The sequence below is a fragment of the Leopardus geoffroyi genome, chromosome D1 (assembly GCF_018350155.1).
Source record: "Leopardus geoffroyi isolate Oge1 chromosome D1, O.geoffroyi_Oge1_pat1.0, whole genome shotgun sequence".
NCBI lineage: Eukaryota > Metazoa > Chordata > Mammalia > Carnivora > Felidae > Leopardus > Leopardus geoffroyi.
The window spans coordinates 16,558,750-16,578,865 of NC_059329.1; the positions used below are offsets into that span (position 1 = coordinate 16,558,750).

The following is a 20,116-nucleotide window of genomic DNA, read 5'->3' on the forward strand; positions in this document are numbered from 1 at the left end:
CTTCTCTCCTGCCCCCCACCCCCCAGCCCCGTCCCTGAGCCACACTTAACCGGGGCCCAGCCATCAGCCATCAGGACTGGACGTGGGTTGGTGGTCTGAGGTTTTCAGTAGACAACTGCCCAGAAGTCCTTGGAGGTTGGTGGCAAGGTGACCCAAGAAGCAGCACATTGTCTCACCCTCTTCCTTCCTGATCCTGAAGCTTGGGGACTGAAGGAAGGGACTGACATTGACCCTGCCAGCTGCTAGGACTACCTTGCATGTGCTACATGCCGAGCTAAGTGTCCCGGGCCAGATGAGGGTCTAGTCTATTACTGGTTGGGTGCCTGCCTGTAAATGGACTTTTTTTTTTTTTAATTTTTTAAATGTTTATTTACTTTTGAGAGAGAGAGAGAGAGAGAGAGAGAGAGGCAGAGCATGAGTGGGGGAGGGGGAGAGAGAGAGGGAGACACAGACTCCAAAGCAGGCTCCAGGCGCCGAGCTGTCAGCACAGAGCCCGATGCAGGGCTCGAACCCATGAACTGTGAGATCATGGCCTGAGCAGAAACCAAGAGTCGGACGCTTAAGTGACTGAGCTACCCAGGCACCCCTGGAGATGGACGTTATCGTGAGGGGTTCAGAGTGGTGGTGGGAAGTGGGAAGAGGTCAGAGTCCTAGCTTCTGGAACCCTAGCTAGCTTTAGGGGCCATGCTGGGTGCTGCCCTTTCCCTGGAGTAATGCCTGCAGGTGGCTTATTAAAATCAGAGGGCACAAAATCCCACCATTAAGCCGTCTTTCTTAAGATTCTTCATCTTTACTTTCTCTTTCAAAATGTAAATACTCCGAAAAGAGTAAAACATTTATAAACTCACACACTGGTAAGAGCCCTTGGGAGCTACAGGAGACGAACAGCCATCCAGAGCCAGCAAGGGCCACTCAGGCCCAGAGAACATTTTGTAGAGTGGCTCATGTCTTTGCAAAGAAAGCTCTTTCGATTCTTACAGTAACCCCATGAGGCTGCTGGGATGAGTATTATCATTTCCTCCTTTCACAGAGAAGAAAACCAAGGCTTGGAGAGGCAACTTGAGCAAGCTCTCCAGATCCTGTCCTCTTGCCACTGTGAGCCACCTACGATTTCTCCCACCGGTCCCATCAACCTGCAGGGCTGTGCCCTCTGCCCGTCCAAGCATGCTTAGGAATGGGCCTGCTCTCCCTGAGTGCCATCCTCCCCGGACTCAGAGATCATTTCCTTCAATGCAGCCACCTTCTGTGCCAGGGCCCGTGCAAGGGGCTGGAGGGCAGAGATGATTAAGGCAGTTCTCCATGCTATGGGTCCACAGCACCTGGTGCCCCACCCTGAGGTTGGACGACAGAGCACATGCCCACAGCGTGACTCAGGGTACTTCTGTCCGCGAGATGCCGGTCAAATGATATGTTATTAATAAAGCCGACATGGCTGTCATACCCACCGGGGGTGGGGGAGGGGAATGGTTTGCTCTCAGCCGTGTCCAGTAACTGCAGCCTGCAGCCGGGGGCCCTTCTGCCTCGCACGGCTAGGTAAGTGGAGTGAAGCTGGAAGAGTCCCCCAGGTCTGAAATGTCACCCCTGAGACCACATTCACAGCGTTGTCCCCCCCCCCCCCCCATTCTTCTCCCCTTTCAGAGCTTCTCTTAATATGAAAATGTGCCATTTCCCCTGCTGTTCTGGAATGCCCTGCCCTTCCCTTCCTGGACTTACTCGAGATCCGATTCAAATGTCACCTTCTCTGTCAGAGGCAGTTAGTAACTTCCTGCCCCAGCCTTTCCAAAGGCTTCTGTCTGCCTCCGATGGACCATCATTTGGGCTAGCCGGAGGGGAGAGGCTATGGTCTGGACCCTGCGTGCCTTGTTCCGGTCGCTCAGAACTAACCCCATACCATGTATTCAGTGAATGAACATAGGCCTATGTGTGTTAATGAAATGTCAACACTGTCTTCAGTCCGGATGGACAGTAGGGATCACAAAGCCCTCTTCCCAGCCTTGCCTCAAGGTGCCTCTCTATGGCTTCCCTGTTGCACACCTCTGTTCCGTGCACATCGCACACCTACGTTTGCATGTGGAGGCGGGCCCTGGCTGTGGGCGGTGGGTGGCTGCTCTATCAGCTCCGTGAGTCCTGGGTGTGCCCTGTGTGGAGCCACAGGGATGAGAGTGAGGGCTTTGAGGACCAGGAAGCCCCAGGGCGAGGCCATGACAGGGCGCCAGACGAGAAGAGCAGGTTGGGGCGGGAGCGTATCCCTCATTCTTACTCCTTTCTTGATCAAAGTGACCAGAAGCCATACACAGAGGTCTGGGGGCTGAAGAGGGCCCGGTACAGAGGGAGGGCCCGCTAAGGCCTTGACTCGGCTGTCTGCCAGGAGGTAGGCTGAGGAGGTGAAGAGGCCCAGAGGGAAGAAATGCCCCGGGGACGGGTAGGTGCCTCAGGAGGGGTGAGGCCGGAAGATCTAGGCCGGGAACTCTCATTCCCGGCCCTTCCACTTCCTAACTGGGTCAACCTGCGGGAGTCATCCCACCCTCTGAGCTGCAGTTCCTCGGTCCGTACAATGGGCACAACAGCAAGCCCCGCCCGAGAGGGGAGAAGTAATTGGATGGCACCGGCGCCTGGTAACCTGCAGAGGGCAGTCAGGGCGGCGGCGGCGGCGGGGCCAGCCGGGATCGAGGCCCGGAGCCGCGGAGTGCGGGCGCGAAGGGGGGCGGGTGACGCACCGGGACGTCCCCGCCCCGGGTCTGCTCGCCGCGGCGCCGGGCTCCGGGCACCGTCCCCTTCCTCCGCGGGCCGCCGGGGTCCGGGCCGTCCTCCCCGCGGCCCGCGACCGGGGCCTGCTGCCGGGGCGGGCCGGGCTCCGCGCACGCGGGGCGGGGCGGACGGGACGCGCCGAGCGGGGGCCTCTGGGAGGAAGCGGGAGCCGCCGGAGGCCCGCGGGTGAAGGCCCGGGCGGCGCCGAAGCCCCGCGCCCCGCGGCTGGGCCGCTGCTTCGGGGAGGTCAAGCCCGGGACCCGGAGGAGCGAGCGGGTGCGCTGAGCGGTGGGCTTGCCGGCAGCCTCCCCCCTTGGGCTCCGAGGCCAGCGGGAACTGGGAGAGCTGTTTGGGACCCAGTTTGGAGGGCGGGGAGGAGCTCTGAGCACAGCCCCCGTACTGTTTCTGCTGTGCCCGCTGCTTGGAAATGATCTTTGGAAATTGCCCTCACCGCCGCCCCGCCTGCTCGGCGGCGAGCCCCATCTTGAGGCAGTGGCCCTGGATCTGACTTTCTCCCACTGAGCTAGTTTCCTTCTCAGCTTTCCAGGGCCTTCTCTTAACCCTTCTCCAGCCCCTGGGACCTCGGCTCTGGCCCGGGCCGCTCCACCGGTGGGCCTTGCTGGTGGGTGGGCCCAAGCCCATTTCCCCTGCCCTGAACGTGTCCTGCCCTTAAGGAGCCACATCTCAGGGCAGACCAGGTACCATATTAGCAGCACGCTCCATTTAAGGGGCATCAGGGTCCCAGGAGAGGGGACCTTGGAGCAGGGTCTTAAAAAATTGGGTAGGATTGCGGCAGGGGAGAAAGGCCATTTCAAGCCCAAGAAAATGTATGAACAGTTAGGACAGTTGAGAGCAAGAATTTGGTGAGCCTGGCTACTGAGGTAGGGGTTGGGGGCAAACTGAAAAATAGCTTGTGTGGGCCAGGTGTTTGGGACTCTTTACATAACCCAGGATTGTAGGGAGGTGATTGGCGGCTGAGATGAGGGATTAGGCTGAGATGAGGGTGGGGTGAGACTGAAGGCAGAGAGCAGGGAAGGAGAAGGAGAAGGGGGTCCTCAGAAGTCGGCAGAGGATCTGAGGTAGCACAGAGGCAATGCCATAGGAACAGGCTGGCAAAACGCTGGCACGAGGAGTCGGTAGGGCTGTTTCAAGTGTGTGAAGGGAGAAAGTGTTTCAAGACCCAAGAGGTCAGGTGCGAAGTATAAATGGTGTGCTTGGAAAGAAAGTAATAAAGTAACTAAAAGGGGTGGGGGGGGCGGTGAGGAGTGTATGGGGGAAGCATGAAGCACAGGCAGGATGGCCATATGGAGATGTCAAGTAGGAAGTCATCCATTCATTTATTATTTATGCCAGCCTCAAAGGCGGCTTACATAAAAGTCATAGAATAGATAAAGTGATGAAATCATTAAAACTCAGCCAACAGGACCTGAGAGCTGGGGAAAGTGGATAATTGTTACTTGAAAACGTCGGCTCAGAAAAGCGGTTGAAAATGAACACAGGACTCATCTGAGCCTGCTGGCAGCCAAGCGAAAACGACCCCTAAATAAAGTAGTTCACCAGGCTGGAACTCGAGAGAAAGGCACTCGTGAAGGCTCAGGGGTAGTAGGAGATGAAACGGAATCCCTCGAGTAGGGGGTGTAGGGGAGGGAGTCGATCTGAAGCCAGGTCAAGGCTTTGGCAATGCTGACATTTAAGGGAAGGCTGATGCTCCCTGAGGAGAAAGGCCTTTCTGTGGCCTGCACGGGGAGATGGGAGTGGGGAGGTGTGTGTGTGTGTGTGCGTGTGGTCCATTCACAGAAGTCTTCTTACAGGGGAACAGGATAGAAGGTGGCGTGCTAAGTCCCCCGGGCTCTGACCTTCTTTCCTACCATGTGGTGGGTTTGCCACTTGCCCAGGGCCTCTCGGGGCCCTGGTCTGGGAAGAATACTCCAGTCAGCAGGTGAGCAGGAAGAAGCAGTTTCTGTTTCTATATTCCTCTTCAGGGTCCAGATGGTGTCTCCAAGAGGGCAGGGATCCGGACACCAGGTGTGCTAGCCCTAACTGTGCTTCAGGAGCTGTTGGCCTTGGGCAAGCCACCTCACCTCCCTGAGCTTCCTTTTTCCCATCCTAAAATAAGGGAGTCAAGCTAGATGACCTTTGAGGGTCCCTGTAGCTATAGGAGTCTAGGATCCCTTGTCTGGTTTCGTTTTGCGTTCAGCAGATATTTCTTAAGTATGTGCTATGTGCCAGACCCTGTAAGTATGTACTTATGAACCAAAACAGACGGAGTCCCTGCTCTCATGGAGGGGGTGGGGCAGAAATGTCTGTTAATCAAATAATCACACAACAAGATATAAAATTGCATGGTAACTGCTACAGAGGGGCAGAACACGATGTTATGTGAACAAATGATGGGGGATTTAATGTAGACATGGAGTCTGTGTATTGGTGGGAAAATGTGGGTGGGATCTGGGTGCTATTTCTTCCTTCCCCTTTCCCTCTGTAGATGGACGAACCCCCTTCCTGATCCACTGGAGTTGGCCCCATAAAGGGGAGCGTCCCCTTGGGCTCTCTAGGTGAGGCCTCCATGCCATGCCTTAGAACGCATCTGGGCATAGCTGAGTAGCCTGGGAAGGGGCAGGACTTGGAGAGATCTTGATCCCTCGGGAGTGAGATTGGTTTTCTGAGGATGGGGAGGGTACAGAGTCAGCTACCAGGCCTGAGATGAAGTTGGTTTACATGATCTACAGTACAAGCGACGGTGGGCAGCCAGAGGGAGGATCTGTGGGAAGTGGGTGGAGACTGGCAGTGGCCAGCCTGAGCTCCAGGCAGGCAGTCAGCAGAGTGGTGGTGGTGGGGGGGGGTGGGGTGGCGGGGGTAGAGGGTGAGTGGAACAAAGACCTCAGTCCCCGGGAAGGGTGTGAGAGTCTGATAAGGCTCTCGACTTGGGTATCCAGGGTCAGGCCTGGATCTCAGGAAGCTCGAAGTCCAGCAATTCAGACGGGCCTGGGTTCTGAGCCTGTGCAGAGGCTGAGCCCAGTAGCCGAGCCCCAGCTCAACCCTTCTTGCTCTCAGGGCCTTTATACGTCACCATGGAAGCTCAGCAGGCAGTGGTCCTCCATCCAGAAGGCATGGACAGCTGTTCCAGGACATCTCTGCATCTGGTAAAGAGACTGGCTGCTCAGTCAGCCTGAGGAGAGGGGCTGAATGGGATCCTAGTGATGGGGATTGATGGGGGGCGAGGGTGGGGGGGAGTTGGGTCTGGAGGGAGAAGCAGGCAGGAAGAAGGAGGCAGAGAGGATCCATCAACTCCCCTCACCCCATCGTCCACCTGTCCATGTATCCCTTCCTGCAACACTTGTGCAGTATACTCTTAGCACACTTAGCGTGTACAAAGCACTTGTGGGGGGGATATATCACATCCGCCCTCAACAAACCGGGGGTCTGACATTCAGGTGGAGATTGTGCACAACCATACAACCAGTCAACCCAGGTTTGGTGTCACTTGTCTCACGGCTCACCACTCTCTGCCATGGGCGTTCCAAACTCTCTGGACAGTCTGTTGTCTGAGGGTGTCCTCTATGCACAGCATTGTTCTGGGTCTCGGTATCCTGGTCCTGTGATTTGATTCTGCTGCCTGACCCTACCACCTCCCTGGCCAGCCCTAAGCTCCTGTATCTTCCAGCCCCTCTCCTTGACCCATTCCCCTCGCCTTCCCATCCAGAAGCTGTCCAGCACTATCGCCGGAATCTGACCGAGTGGTTCAGCCGGCTGCCCAGAGAAGAGCGCCAGTTCGGCCCGACTTTTGCCCTAGACACGGTCCATGTAGACCCTGTGATCCGCGAGAGCAGCCCAGATGAGCTGTTTCGCCCAACGGCAGAGCTGGCCCTGGAGCATCAGCCGCCCCTAGCCGGTCTCCCCACACTGGCTCTGTCCCAGCTCTTTGACCCAGATGCCTGTGGGCGCCAGGTGCAGACAGTGGTGCTCTATGGGACAGTGGGCACGGGGAAGAGCACACTGGTGCGCAAGATGGTCTTGGACTGGTGTTATGGGCAGCTGCCAGCCTTCGAGCTGCTCATCCCCTTCTCCTGCGAGGATCTGTCATCCCTGGGCCCTGCCCCTGCCTCCTTGTGCCAACTTGTGGCTCAGCGCTACACGCCCCTGAAGGAGATTCTGCCCCTGCTGGCTGCTGCTGGGTCCCGCCTGCTCTTTGTGCTCCATGGCTTGGAGCATCTCAACCTCGACTTCCGGTTAGCCGGAACAGGGCTTTGCAGTGACCCCGAGGAGCCAGAGGCGCCAGCTGCCATCATTGTCAACCTGCTGCGCAAATACATGCTGCCCGAGGTGAGTGGCCCCCTGCCTCACCACTGCTGCCCCTAACTTGCCTCCTAAAGACTTGTGTGTCCCGAGCCCTCGTGTTTTATTGGTGTGGGGGCATAGGTTCTTGGTTAGTTCAAACCTGCCCCTCCACTTCCCAGCTGTGTGTCTTTAAGCCAGTCAGTAACTTCCCCAAGCTCTGTTCCTTCTCTCCTAGAGCTATACTCATCAACTGAGACACTGCATAGGAAGTACTTTAACACGGTGCCCTGGATCCTAGTGGAGGCTCAGTAATTGTTAGTTATAATTATTATAGTCGCCATCATTTTCTTTTTCTTTTTCTTTTTTTTTTTTTTTAAGTTTTTATTTATTTGAGAAAGAGAGGGGGAAGACAGGGAGAGAGCGAATCCCAAGCAGGCTCTGCGCTGACTTGGGGCTTGAACCAATGAACCATAAGACCGTGACCTGAGCCGAAGTTGGATGCTTAACCAGCTGAGCCACCCTGGTGCCCTGTGGGCATTATCATTTCCATCCTGGGACACTCAGTCTTCAGGGGCTCTCTGGAGAGTGAGGCCATCAGGACACAAAGGTCCTGCTTCACTCTCAACCGTGCTGTTCCCAGGCCAGCATTCTGGTGACCACCCGGCCCTCCGCCATCGGCCGAATCCCCAGCAAGTATGTGGGCCGCTATGGCCAGATCTGTGGCTTCTCAGATACCAACCTGCAGAAGCTCTACTTCCAGCTCCGCCTCAACCAGCCAGACTGTGAGTACGGGGCTGGGGGTGCAGGGATCTCGGCCACGCCAGCTCAGCGTGACAATCTGGTGCAGATGCTCTCCCGGAACCTGGAGGGGCACCACCAGATCGCCGCCGCCTGCTTCCTGCCCTCCTATTGCTGGCTTGTCTGTGCCACCTTGCACTTCCTGCACGCTCCCACGCCGGCCGGACAGACCCTCACGAGCATTTACACCAGCTTCCTGCGTCTGAACTTCAGTGGGGAGATGCTGGACAGCACTGACCCCTCCAAGCTGTCCCTAATGGCCTATGCAGCCCGAACCATGGGCAAGTTGGCCTACGAGGGGGTGTCCTCCCGCAAGACCTATTTCTCTGAAGAGGATGTCCGTGGCTGCCTGGAAGCTGGCATGAAGACTGAAGAAGAGTTCCAGCTGCTACATGTCTTCCGCCGGGACGCCCTGAGGTTTTTTCTGGCCCCGTGTGTGGAACCAGGGCGCCAGGGCACCTTTGTGTTCACCGTGCCTGCCATGCAGGAATACCTGGCCGCCCTCTACATCGTGCTGGGTTTGCGGAAGACGACCCTGCAGCGGGTGGGCAAGGAAGTGGCCGAGCTCGTGGGCCGCGTCGGGGAGGACGTCAGTCTGGTCCTGGGCATTGTGGCCAAGCTTCTACCCCTGCGAGCCCTGCCTCTGCTCTTCAACCTGCTCAAGGTAACGGCCCAGCACCCCGGGCTCTCAGCCCCCCTATCCCCCGTTCACCCCCTTGCTCCTCTCCCAGAAGGAAACCGCTACTTCCTGTGTAGCTGTGAATCTTCTTCTTGACTCTGGTTTCAGATTTGGGCAATCTGGCTTTTAGTGGGATTGAGACATAAGGGAAGGGGGAGCAGGAAACCACAGACTGGGGAAGGCTTGATGGCTGGGAGGAGGATGCGAGGGCCAAGACACTTTAGTCACAATCCTATGACCCTAATGACGGTTTTCTTTTTGCCTCTCTTCTGGTCTTTGTCGGTGGGAAGCAGGAATCGTGCTATAGTCCAGGGTCTGGCCTCTTCTTTGCAGGCCCAGAAACTCCAATGTATCTGTTCCCTTGGAGGTGGTTAGACTCCGGGAATGATGACTCACTCTAACTAAATCACCAGAGACAAGTTTATAAAGCAGATGCCATTTTATTCATTTATACCAGGAGGAGAAATGGCATTGATAATTGGCTTAGGATAGCGCAGGCCTGCTCCAGAGTCCAAATTACAGGCCCAAGGACTGTGCTGTGAGCAGGGCAGACGTGCTAAGTTTTTGAGGGGAAGAAGGATCCACCTTCTGGTGATGGCTACCAGGTGCCTTGTGAATGAAATCTTATTATTATTATTATTTTTTTTTTTTAATTTTTTTTTCAATGTTTATTTATTTTTGAGACAGAGAGAGACAGAGCATGAACAGGGGAGGGGCAGAGACAGAAGGAGACACAGAATCCGAAACAAGCTGCAGGCTCTGAGCGGTCAGCACAGAGCCCGACGCGGGGCTTGAACTCACGGACCGTGAGATCATGACCTGAGCCGAAGTCCCGAAGTCGGACGCTTAACCGACCAAGCCACCCAGGCGCCCCAGAATGAAATCTTATTATGATCCCTTTGTAGAATCCTAAGAAAATCATAAGAGACCGAGGCTCAGAGAGGCTAAGTGACTTGCCCAAGGTCACCCAGATAGTAAGTGGGATAGCTGGGATCTGGGTCTAGGTTTAGGAGTCTGAACCCTGTGCTCTCTCTGCCAAACTTTACTGGTGTGTGATAGATATTTCTGTTAAGCTTTGGTGCCTTGCTAGGTAACCCTGGTCCTCTCTAGGAATGCATCAGTAACTCTTCTTTGGGAGGTAGAACCCTGGTCAGTGCTGGCAAAATTTTAACAGGTTTTCCTCTTTATAGGCACCGGAGCATAATGTTTAGGAGCAGGGATTCAGTAATTCAGCTATATGGGATTAAATCCAGGTTCTGCCACTTACTAGCTGTGTGATCTTGGGCAAGTTACTTAACTGCTATGTGCCTCCAAGTCTTACCTGTTAAATGGGGATAACAGAATCTATAGCATTTGGCCTAATATGAGGAGTAAACGTATTCATCCTCAGGATCTGGTACATCATAAGTGCTATTTATTGTTTGTTAGACAGAAAAACAGGCTCGGGAAGCCCACCCTTTCCCACACCATAGGCTCAGAAGGGAAGGTAATGGCCATTGCTCAGGCCAGCCCAGCCCTTTGAGGATGTGTTTGCCTTATCTGGGTTACAGTGAGAGGCTGTGGTCTCCTGACAGGATTCCAGAAACTCCGGCCCTCTGGGAGGGAGGGCTGCCGAGCAGAATGCTGGTCTGATTTGTTTCTTCACGAGCCTATTGACTCAGCTTCGCAGGGTGACATTTTCTCATGTTGTCACCATGTGACTGGTGAGGGAGGAGCGCTATAACCTCCATGGCAGAGACCTCACCTGTAAAAAGGGAAAAAAGAAACCAAACCAGCCGTTAGAGGAGGTGCCACAAAACAACCTCGTGGCTCCTTGCCAGAGCCACGGGCCCTCCTTGCCTTGCACCAAGGCAAGGACGGGAGACGATGTCCCAAACCTCCTAAATGTTAATTTCCCCAACAAACATTTGAGTGCCTGCTGTGTACCAGGCAACGTGTTAGGTTCTGGGGAAGAAACAATTAACGAAACCCCAGATTTCTGCCCTTTCTGGTCCTCCAGTGGGAACACAAACATGTCCCTGTGACCGTGTGATTTAAAACTATGGTTTGGCACCTGGGTGGCTCAGTTGGTCAAGCGTCCGACATCAGCTCAGGTCATGATCTCACAGTGTGCCAGTTCGAGCCCCCCCATCGGGCTTTGCCACTGTCAGCACAGAGCCTCCTCCTGATCTTCTACTCCCCCCTCTCTCTGTCCCTCCCCGACTTGCGTGCTCTCTCTCAAAAATAAACAGAACATTAGAAAAAATGAAAACTAAAAAAATAAATAAATAAATGAGATTATGGTAAGTGCCTGGAAAGCAAAGTTGCAGGTGCTGTGAAAATGTGTTAAGTGCGGGACCTGATGGGTGTGTGTGTGTGTGTGTGTGTGTGTGAAACACTTCTCTGCAGGAAGGGCATTTAACCTGACCCTGGAGCATAGCCAAGGAGAAGAATTGGGGAGGGGAGTCACCCCAGAAAGAAAATACAGCTTTGAAGGAATGGAACCGTGGTACTGTCGAAAAATAATAATAATGACAAAAGCCGAAAGGACAGAAGCAGAGCGCGTGAGCGGAAGAAGTCTGTAGCCGAAGGCAGTGTGGCTGGCAGGGCCTTGAAGGAGCAAGAGCGACATCAGTCTTTGTTGCTGGGGTGACCGTGATGATGTGGAAGATGAGGATATCTTCGTAGCAGCACCTAGCCTGGTACCAAACCAAATGCAAAATAGATATAAATTCCTTCCCGCCACCGGGCTTGCAAATGTATGGGGTGTCTGGGAGAAAGAATTTCCTAATGTCAGGAATGTAGGACACAAGTATCGAGAGGTGACTGTGGAAAGGTCAAATTGGGGCCAAATTATGACAAGTTTTCTATTCCGCGTGGGCAGTGGGGAGCCACGGCGGGTGCTGCCGTGGGGGAGTAGTATGATCAGACAAATCGTGCTGGGGGTTTAAGAGAGATGGTGAGGCCGGATGGGCAGGGAGAATGCACCTTCCGCTGAGCTTTGAAGGCCGAGCGGGCACACGGGAGGCTGCAGCACCGTCCCTGTGTCCCCTCCCAGGTGGTTCCAAGAGTGTTTGGGCGCGTGGTGGGTAAGAGCCGCGAGGCGGTGGCCCAGGCCATGGTGCTGGAGATGTTCCGAGAGGAGGACTACTACAACGACGATGTCCTGGACCAGATGGGTGCCAGTATCCTGGGCGTGGAAGGCCCCCGGCGCCATCCAGACGAGCCTCCCGACGATGAGGTCTTTGAGCTCTTCCCCATGTTCATGGGAGGGCTTCTGTCCGCGCACAACCGGGCCGTGCTGGCTCAGCTCGGCTGCCCCATCAAGAACCTGGATGCCCTGGAGAACGCCCAGGCCATCAAGAAGAAGCTGGGCAAGCTGGGCCGGCAGGTGCTGCCCCCATCCGAGCTCCTGGACCACCTGTTCTTCCACTATGAGTTCCAGAATCAGCGCTTCTCTGCTGAGGTGCTCAGCTCCCTGCGCCAGCTCAACCTGGCCGGTGTGCGCATGACACCCCTCAAGTGCACAGTGGTGGCAGCTGTGCTGGGCAGCGGAAGGCACGCCCTGGATGAGGTGAACTTGGCCTCCTGTCAGCTGGATCCTGCCGGGCTGCGCACACTCAGGCCTGTCTTCCTGCGTGCCCGGAAGCTGGGGTGAGGACCCGCCTTCAAGCATGGGCCGGAAGTCAGGAGAGGGTTAGGGGTGAAGAGGTGGGAAGAGAAGGTGCTGGGGAGACCAAAGGTAGTGAGGAAGGACCAGGGGGCGGGACGAGGAAGTCTGGGGTGCGTGGAGGTGACAAGCAATAGGAGGGAGGGCTGCGTGGGCTTTGAGAGGCAGGATGGTGAGAAAAGGGCATGGTGGGTGGGCGGGCTCCGTGCTGAACTCCTCCCTTGCTTCTCACCTCCCCTCTGGCCACTTTCCGTCCCAGCTTGCAACTCAACAGCCTGGGCCCCGAGGCCTGCAGCGACCTCCGAGACCTGCTGCTGCACGACCAGTGCCAGATCACCACCCTGCGGTGAGTGTTTCGGGACGTGTGGGGGAGGGCTGGAGGGAGGCTCTGGCCATCCTGCTGGCAGGCTAAGGTCAAGGGTGAGCCTCCCCCCTCAACACACCTGGCGCTGGCCCACCCCTGGTGTGGTGAAGGGGGTGGGGGCCTAGACCCCCGTCCTGCCGCCCAGGTCCAGTACAAGCAGTGGGGTGGAGGAAAGCTGCCACTGGGAATAGGTGCCTCTCTGGTGGCTAAAATCAGCGTGGGTCCGGGGGAATAATAGCCAGGCCGGTTGCCTGGCAACAGTGCCGCTGATGCTCTCCCAGGATTTTCCCTGTCGCCTCACAAGGATGACCCTAATGCTGGGCACTCAGCAGATGCTTCCAAAGCGCTGACTGGTTTACTAGGAACCCAGAAGCCTGGTTGGAGTAAGAGGAGGTGAATGAAGAGGGGGAGGGCAAGGGGCAGGGCGGTCTGGGGAGGAGGTGAAAAAAGGAAGGAGAAGAAAAGTGGTAAGGATGAAGAGAGGTGGGTCAGCAGAAGAGAATGGAAGGAAGGAGGAGAAGCCAGCCCCCACCCTGCTCTGCCTCCTGTGCGCTCTACCACACCCGTTTCTTGGTGCTCTTCTCCCCCGCCCGCACACCTTTGTGTCCAGGCTCCCCCCACCCCAGGCTGTGTATCATTTTGGTCCAAGTCCCGCCGCCCAGCGCAGGGCATCTGCCGTGGGCCCTCATAACGTTGGGGTGCTTGTGGCCGCAGGCTGTCCAACAACCCGCTGACGGCGGCCGGTGTGGCCCTGCTGCTGGAGGGGCTGGCCGGAAACACCTCCCTGACACACCTGTCCCTGCTGCATACGGGCCTTGGGGACGAGGGCCTGGAGCTGCTGGCCACCCAGCTGGACCGTAATCAACAGCTGCAGGAGCTGAACGTGGCCTACAATGGTGCTGGTGACACAGCGGCCCTGGCCCTGGCCCAAGCTGCCCAGGACCACCCCTCCCTGGAGCTGCTGCAGTGAGTCTTGTCCTCGGTGCCATCCCCCCACCCCAGCCCTTCAGTCTCCCTCCTGTCTCCACTGCATTCTTCCTGCCCTAGGGCCTACCCTTTACCCCTGCCTTCTCACTGGTCCTCACGGACCCGCTTCGGAACCGACCCATGCCTTACCCCGCCCCGATTCCCTACTACCGTTTCTCTTCGAGTCCTAGTGGTTCCATCCCTACCGTCCCGGGTCCTGCTGAGTTTAGATGTCATCTGCACCTCCTGTTGGCCACCCCCCTCCATCTCTGGCTCATCTCACACACCCCATCACATTCCACAGCCAGGGGAGGAGTCGTGAGGACCCCCCAGGCTCTGTCCCGTCCACCCTCTGCCCTCCTTCTCAGAGCCCCGCTGAATGGCATCTTCTATTTTCTCTCCTTCTAGCCTTTACTTCAATGAGCTGAGCTCAGAGGGCCGCCAGGCCCTGCGGGATGTGGGGAGCACTGCTAAAGGTGGTGCCCGGGTCGTGGTATCGCTGACAGAGGGGACAGCAGTGTCTGAGTACTGGTCGGTGATCCTTAGTGAAGTCCAGCGGAACCTCAACAGCTGGGATCGCAGTCGTGTCCGGCGCCACCTTGAGCTGCTGCTTCGAGATCTGGAAGACAGCCGAGGGGACACCCTTAACCCCTGGCGCAAGGCCCAGCTGCTGCGAGTGGAGGGTGAGGTCAGGGCCCTCCTGGAGCAGCTGGGAGGCCCTGGAAGCTGAAGCAGTGGCGGCAGTCACCGAGCTATGTGACCCCTGGCCCCAAGACCCTTCCCTCTGTGGCCTCCTGGTTTGCACTACTACTTCCAGAAAGATCCCTGTGGGGCTGGAGGTAAAGGATAGGGCACAACTGTGCCAGTTGCTCTCCCGGGGCGTGTCCAACCATTGCTCCCCCAAGTCTGGAATTGCCAGGGTCATGGAACGTGCCTCCTTCCATTCAGCTAGGGCTGAGAAAGACTCTTCATGTGGCATCTTGGCAGCCAGTCGCCCCGTGGCACCACCAACCTTACCTCCATCCTCTCGAGGAGCTTCCGAGTGTGCCACCAGGGGGCGCACTTCTCCTGCCCGCCTCACAGGCGGTGTTGCCATCAGATGCGTTGGAGGGCCTCCACCTTCTGCCTTTCTGCTCATCAGAGGACACGGAGGATGCCCGGAGCCGCTTTCCTCTCTTGTCGGTGCCTTCTCCTCACCTTCACGCCCCCTTTCTCACAATCGTACTTATGCTCAGTGGCTCCGAGGGGCCTGTGCACTGCCCTGCTTCTATTAAAAAGCTGTGTCTTCTACCTACTACGGCCTCCTTCTTGCCTGACGCTTTCAAGAAGGGGCGCTGTTTTCGGACCACTTTCTGTTGCAGGTGGTTCTTGGACGCTAGGTTCAGAGGCAGCGAGGGCTGGGGGTTGTCTAGGAACAAGATACTGGGGTGGGAGGAAGTCATGCGGGGCGATAGGACTTGTATCACCTTTTCAAACATACCTATCCCAGGCTTGGCATTATCATGAAAAGCAACCTACCTTTGTCTGCCCAGAGCAGAAGCTGGGACCGAAGCAGTCTCCAGAGAAAGTTGGGGCCCAGGAATGGGGGCAGGAGGAACACACATACTTCCCCCTGGGGGATAAGACTCCTCCCGTTAACCATTACCTCACTGCTCCTAAGGCAGTGTCTTTAAGGAGGCGGGACGTGGCAGGTTAGGTGGGAGGGTCAGCTGTTTTTCATGGACCTTGTCCCTACCCTGAGCACTGGGTCACTGATCCAACTATGGAAGCAGCTGCAGGTAGGAGACTGGGAGAAATCCTCTGCTGGGGACTTGAGAGGGCAGTTGAGAGGGCAGATTGGGAGGCCAAGGCTTTGGGACCAGGGTGTACTTGATGTTGGGGCTTGGTGCCCAGAGGCAAATAGATGGCAAGTTAGAAGAGAAGAGGTGAGTGGATAGGTCTGTCTTCCTGGTCCACGCCCTGTCCTGATATGCTCAGATTTCTGAGGGAAGAGAGAAGAAGGGAAGGTCTTTCTGGAGCAGAATGGAGGGGGCAAGTTCTAAATTTGGGGGTTCGCCCAAGTTCTTTCAGTTAATGACCGTGGAAGAGGAGTGGGGTGGGGAGGGAATGCGCCCCTCCTCTCCTCATCCCTTCTTTGCCCAGCAGATCTTCAGGACACAGCCTCGTTAACTCTGTAAGTGCCATGCTGGGAAGGATTGGGGCAAGGGGCGGAGGAGATCCAAGGTGGGGAAGGCCTTCATTTGCACCTCAAGTAGAAACCGGGACCAGAGTCCTGATATCAGCTTGCTCCTACCTGTGTCCCTTGCCTCCTTGCAGGAAGTTTGAGTTTAACCCAAAGCAGGGCATTGATAATCCTGTCCTCTCTCTGGCTGAAGACCTTGACCCCTCCGGTAACCCCCTCGCCCTGGGCAACCATTCCCTTTCCCCAGAGATACCACAGCTCCTCTCCGGCCTCCCGTCTCCTTGGTAACCACTCCACTGGGCCTCCCTCTGATAGCAGCCTGGTGGGGAGTAACTGCGTGGAGGTAGGAGGGGTTTGGGTGTTTTGTCCAAGCCACTCTTCCCACATTTGGGTATTTGGCCCCACTGCCCAATACTTAACTGGGTAGGAGCCTGCCCAGTGCCCTATCACAAGGGTAGCGTCTGCCAGGCACAAGGCGACTTGTATTTGGGCCCCCTCTTCCTCCCCCTTTTCTGTTGCCCACATCCCCTTCCAGATCTCTGGAGCCTGGAACGGCCTCGCTTCTGTCTGCTGAGCAAAGAGGAGGGCAGGAGTTTTGGCTTCCACCTGAGACAGGATCTGGGCAAGGCTGTGCCTGTGGTGTGCAGGGTGGAGCCAGGCACCTCTGCCCAGCACCAGGGTCTTCGGGAAGGGGACCGGATCCTAGGGGTGAACGACCACGTTGTGGAATGTGAAGACTATGCTGTGGTGAGGTTGGGCTGGGGCTTCCCTGTGGCGTAGAACATCCCTTAGCACCTCAAGGAGAGAGAAAGTCACTTCCCTGGATAGATGGGGGCAGTCCCTAAGCCTCAACCTCCCCTACCTTCCAGGATTTAGGGCTGCCCAGGTTGGGATGATCCGGAGAGTTGGTTCCAGGGGGTATAGCTCAGGGGGAGAGCATTTGGCTGCAGACAACTGGTTCCAGGGAGGGGGCGCTGGCAAGAGGGGCCGCTCCCAACCTCCCCCTGCATGCCCTCTCTTTAGGTGGTGCGCCGTATCCGGGCCAGCGGTCCGCGGGTGTTGCTGACAGTTTTGGCGCAACACGTGTATGACATGGTTCAAGCTCGGCAGGGGAACAGTGCCCACCTGTCTCCTACTCTCGGCCCAGGGGTCCGGCCCCGACTGTGTCACATAGTGAAAGATGAGGGCGGCTTTGGCTTCAGTGTCACCTACAGTGAGCCCCGAGGCTCGGGAGGGAGGTCAAGAGCGGGATCTCAGCCCAGTCCTGGGCAGGTGGCAGATGGAAACTTACTTGTTTTTTTTTTCCGGCTTCCAGGTTATCAGGCTCCTTTCTGGTTGGTGCTGAGCACTGGAGGAGCAGCTGAGCGGGCCGGGGTGCCTCCTGGGGCCCGACTGCTAGAAGTGAATGGGGTCAGCGTGGAGAAGTTCACTTATAACCAACTCAGCAGGAAGGTATGGCCGGCTGTCTTCCCCCATTCGGGCCTCACCCCTCTGGGCCCGGGGGCCATGCCTCAGGCAGCAGATTCCTCCCCCTCACACTCATCTTCTCATCTGACCTTGTACCTCCTGCCATCCTTCCCTTCACAGTTCCTGCTAGGCTCTTCTCTCCCCCACCCTTAATGCCTCCTTCCTGGGGCTTGGAGGAGGGCCTGGCTCTGCCCTCCCTACCCAGCTGGTTGATGCCAATGCCCTGCTGGGCCCCTACAGCTTTGGCAGAGTGGAGAGCAAGTGACCCTGCTGGTGGCCGGGCCAGAGGTGGAGGAACAGTGTCGCCGGCTGGGAATGCCCCTGGCTGCGCCCTTAGCAGAGGGCTGGGCACTGCCCACCAAGCCTCGCTCTCTGCACCTACAGAAGGGGCCCCGGGGCTTTGGGTTCCTGCTCCGGGAGGAGAAAGGTCTTGACGGCCAACCCGGTGAGTGGTAGTCCCGGAGGCGGGTAGGGAAGGTGTGTGTTAAACCTGTTCACATTCGACTCTCAGTGCATATAAGTGGTATCCCTGGCTGAACCCCAGCCCTGAGCCTCCTCCTACTGTGTCCCCCCCCCCCCGGGGTCAGTCCCTCAGTGTGCCCACAGTGGCCTGGGCTGGCACTGGGGTTAGCAGGGAAGGGGCCATGAGGATGTTTACGTCCTAGGACAGTTCCTGTGGGAGGTAGACCCAGGACTGCCAGCTGAGAAAGCCGGGATGCAGGCTGGGGACCGGCTGGTGGCTGTGGCTGGGGAAAGTGTGGAGGGGCTGGGCCACGAGGAGACAGTGTCCAGGATCCGCGCGCAGGGCTCCTCTGTCTCCCTCACTGTTGTCGACCGTAAGGCTGACCGCTTCTTCAGCATGGTGCGAGCTGAGGGCCGGGGGCTGGAGTGGGGGCAGGAATGGAGCAGGGCTCCGGTAGGGGGGAGAAGCAAAAAAGAAAGGTTTGTTCTGGCTGCCTCCTTCCAGGTTCGCCTGTCCCCACTTCTCTTCTTGGAGAGCACAGAGGCTCCTGCCTCTCCCCAGGAAAACTGCTCGGCCTCTCTGGTTGAAACCAAGGACCTACCAGTTGAAGACACAGCCATGCCTCTTGTCCCGTGTGGCTCCCGCCAGTGCTTCCTGTACCCTGGGCCTGGCGGTGGCTACGGCTTCCGGCTTACCTGTGTGGCCAGTGAGCCTCGTCTCTTCGTCTCTCAGGTGACTTATGCCCTATGGATCTTTCCAGTCCTTTGCCTCCTAATGAGCCGTCATCTGCTTCCCTCCCAAGGTCTTAGAGCATCCAGCAACTTTTCCACGGTGTCCCATGTTCTGTAACCCCCCTCTTCACCAGGTGACCCTAGGAAGCTCAGCTGCCCGGGCGGGGCTGCAAACGGGAGATGTGATTCTGGAGGTGAATGGGTATCCCATGGGTGGAGAGAATGACCTGGAAAAGCTTCAGCAGCTGGTTGAGGCTGAGCCACCCCTCTGCCTGAAGCTGGCCGCCAGGTCCTGCCGGGGCTTCGAAGCCTGCGATCGCCCAGGGTTTGGAGAGGTAAGGAAGTAGGGACAGACGGGCAGCGAGCAGCCAGAGAAAGAGCCCAAGAGGAGGGCTACAGGGTGAAGCAGTGTGAGGCATGCAGGTTGGGACTTTAGACCATGGTAGGTGGGGACAGAAGGACCCAGGGAACAAGCCACATCCCTGGCCGGTCCAGTGGGGGTGGGGGCAGGGAAAAGGAACACTTCTGATCCTTCAATGACCTTCTGTCTTCTCTCTCTCTGCTCAGGACGGGGCTCTAGCCTCAGAGATGCTGTAGTCCTCCTCTGCTGGACAAAGATCTGCCCATTGGCCTTCCCGTCTTCACTCTCTGGCTTGTGATGGTAGGAGCTGAGAAGCTCTCTTTAAGCCAGAACTGCAGCTCTAGGATTCCGGACACCCCCAATCACAGGATTGCCCAAGGTCTCCCTCCCTTCCTCCCAGAAGAGGGTGTGGCCAGAGGCCTCCGGCAGGCCCACTAGGGGGCCTAGGAGCATCGGGTTGTGTCCCTGGGATGAACTTCCCGCCCGAAACGAAGAATGGTGTGATTTCGTGATTTGTAATAAATTAGACCCTTTCCCAGCACAGAGCTCCTAAAACCCTTGGAATTTCCGAAGTAGTAAGATGACAAAGGTGTCTTCTGTTACTCGTACCAAGCCCCTTTCAACCACATCTGACTTTGTTAATTAAGGAAGTGATTTTTGGAAAGCACCTAGGGTTGGGGGACTGGTTGCCAGGGGAACCTACCACGTGATTAGAGAGGGTTGGAACTTTCAGCCCCGCCCCGCCCCACCCCACCCCCACCCTGGACCTCCCGGGAGGGGAGAGGCACTGGAGGTTGAATTAATCACCAATGACCAATGGTTTCACTGCTCGTGCCTCCATAGTGAAGCCTCCATTAAAAAAACCCCAAAAGGACGGGGTTCAGGGAGCCTGGAGGTGCTGGCCGGGTGGTGTACCCAGAGGGGGCATGGAGCTCCCACGTTCATGCCTTGTCCCGTTCCTACTTTCATCTGGCCGTTCCTGACTTGTGTCCTTTATAAAAAACCGGCAATCTAGCGATTAAAAGGTTTCTCTTGAGTTCTGTGAGCCGCTCTGGCAAATATTGGAACCCAAGGGGGGGGGGCGGGGTCGTGGGAACCTTTGTGTTTTGGCCAGCTGGTCAGAAGCACAGATGACAACCGCTGGCTTTTGAAGTGGGGCCGGTCTTGCGGGGCTGAGCCTGAGGGATCTGATGCTCTCTTCACGTCAGTAGTGACAGAACTGAGTTAACTTGTAAGGCACCCGGCTGGTGTCCACAGAACTGTTAGGGGATTTCTTGGTGTGGGAAACCAACCCCCTGCCCCCCCCCCCCCCCACATTTGACCAGAGGTGAAATAGTACTGGGAGGGTTGTAGTAAAATAGAGGAGAATCCCAGGGTTTTCCCTTTTTAGGTGGGCTGTGGGCTGGCTAGGATTGAAGCCATCTGGAACT

At 56.9% G+C, this 20,116-nt stretch overlaps 2 protein-coding genes across 9 annotated transcripts; both read left to right on the top strand.

The window, feature by feature from the left end:
- The first annotated feature begins 2,299 nt into the window (after positions 1–2,299).
- NLRX1 (NLR family member X1) lies at positions 2,300–14,777 on the top strand. 7 transcript variants are annotated; one of them, XM_045483142.1, is made up of 10 exons: positions 2,325–2,422; positions 4,560–4,687; positions 5,234–5,303; positions 5,803–5,891; positions 6,452–7,071; positions 7,667–8,488; positions 11,541–12,136; positions 12,412–12,498; positions 13,231–13,482; positions 13,891–14,777. In XM_045483142.1, the coding sequence occupies exons 2-10, from the start codon at positions 4,618–4,620 to the stop codon at positions 14,210–14,212; spliced, it is 2,928 nt and encodes a 975-aa protein (XP_045339098.1). In that variant the 5' UTR covers positions 2,325–2,422; positions 4,560–4,617; the 3' UTR covers positions 14,213–14,777. The 7 variants fall into 7 exon arrangements, 6 of the variants coding, with proteins under 6 accessions (XP_045339093.1, XP_045339098.1, XP_045339097.1 ...); XM_045483141.1 differs by lacking the exon at positions 2,325–2,422 and adding an exon at positions 2,520–2,615; XM_045483139.1 differs by lacking the exon at positions 2,325–2,422 and adding an exon at positions 2,912–3,024.
- Positions 14,778–14,890: 113 nt separating this feature from the next.
- On the top strand, positions 14,891–19,722 carry PDZD3 (PDZ domain containing 3). 2 transcript variants are annotated; one of them, XM_045483145.1, is made up of 11 exons: positions 14,891–15,260; positions 15,628–15,655; positions 15,799–15,872; positions 16,200–16,411; positions 16,688–16,877; positions 16,980–17,116; positions 17,372–17,576; positions 17,797–17,993; positions 18,099–18,326; positions 18,460–18,660; positions 18,893–19,722. In XM_045483145.1, exons 1-11 carry the CDS (start codon positions 15,245–15,247, stop codon positions 18,920–18,922), a joined length of 1,518 nt encoding a protein of 505 aa, XP_045339101.1. In that variant the 5' UTR covers positions 14,891–15,244; the 3' UTR covers positions 18,923–19,722. The 2 variants fall into 2 exon arrangements, with proteins under 2 accessions (XP_045339101.1, XP_045339100.1); XM_045483144.1 differs by lacking the exons at positions 14,891–15,260; positions 15,628–15,655 and having other exon boundaries at positions 15,662–15,872.
- The last annotated feature ends 394 nt before the right edge of the window (positions 19,723–20,116 follow it).

Excerpts from the sequence above, each read along its gene's own strand:
- NLRX1 (XM_045483137.1), top strand. Across the intron at positions 4,688-5,802 it reads AAGAATACTCCAGTCAGCAG|GGCCTTTATACGTCACCATG; the intron begins GTGAGCAGGAAG and ends TCTTGCTCTCAG. Across the intron at positions 12,137-12,411 it reads CTGCGTGCCCGGAAGCTGGG|CTTGCAACTCAACAGCCTGG; the intron begins GTGAGGACCCGC and ends TTTCCGTCCCAG.
- PDZD3 (XM_045483144.1), top strand. The coding sequence starts at position 15,665 with ATGCTGGGAAGGATTGGGGCAAGGGGCGGAGGAGATCCAAGGTGGGGA. Across the intron at positions 17,117-17,371 it reads ATAACCAACTCAGCAGGAAG|CTTTGGCAGAGTGGAGAGCA; the intron begins GTATGGCCGGCT and ends GGGCCCCTACAG. Across the intron at positions 18,327-18,459 it reads CTCGTCTCTTCGTCTCTCAG|GTGACCCTAGGAAGCTCAGC; the intron begins GTGACTTATGCC and ends CCTCTTCACCAG.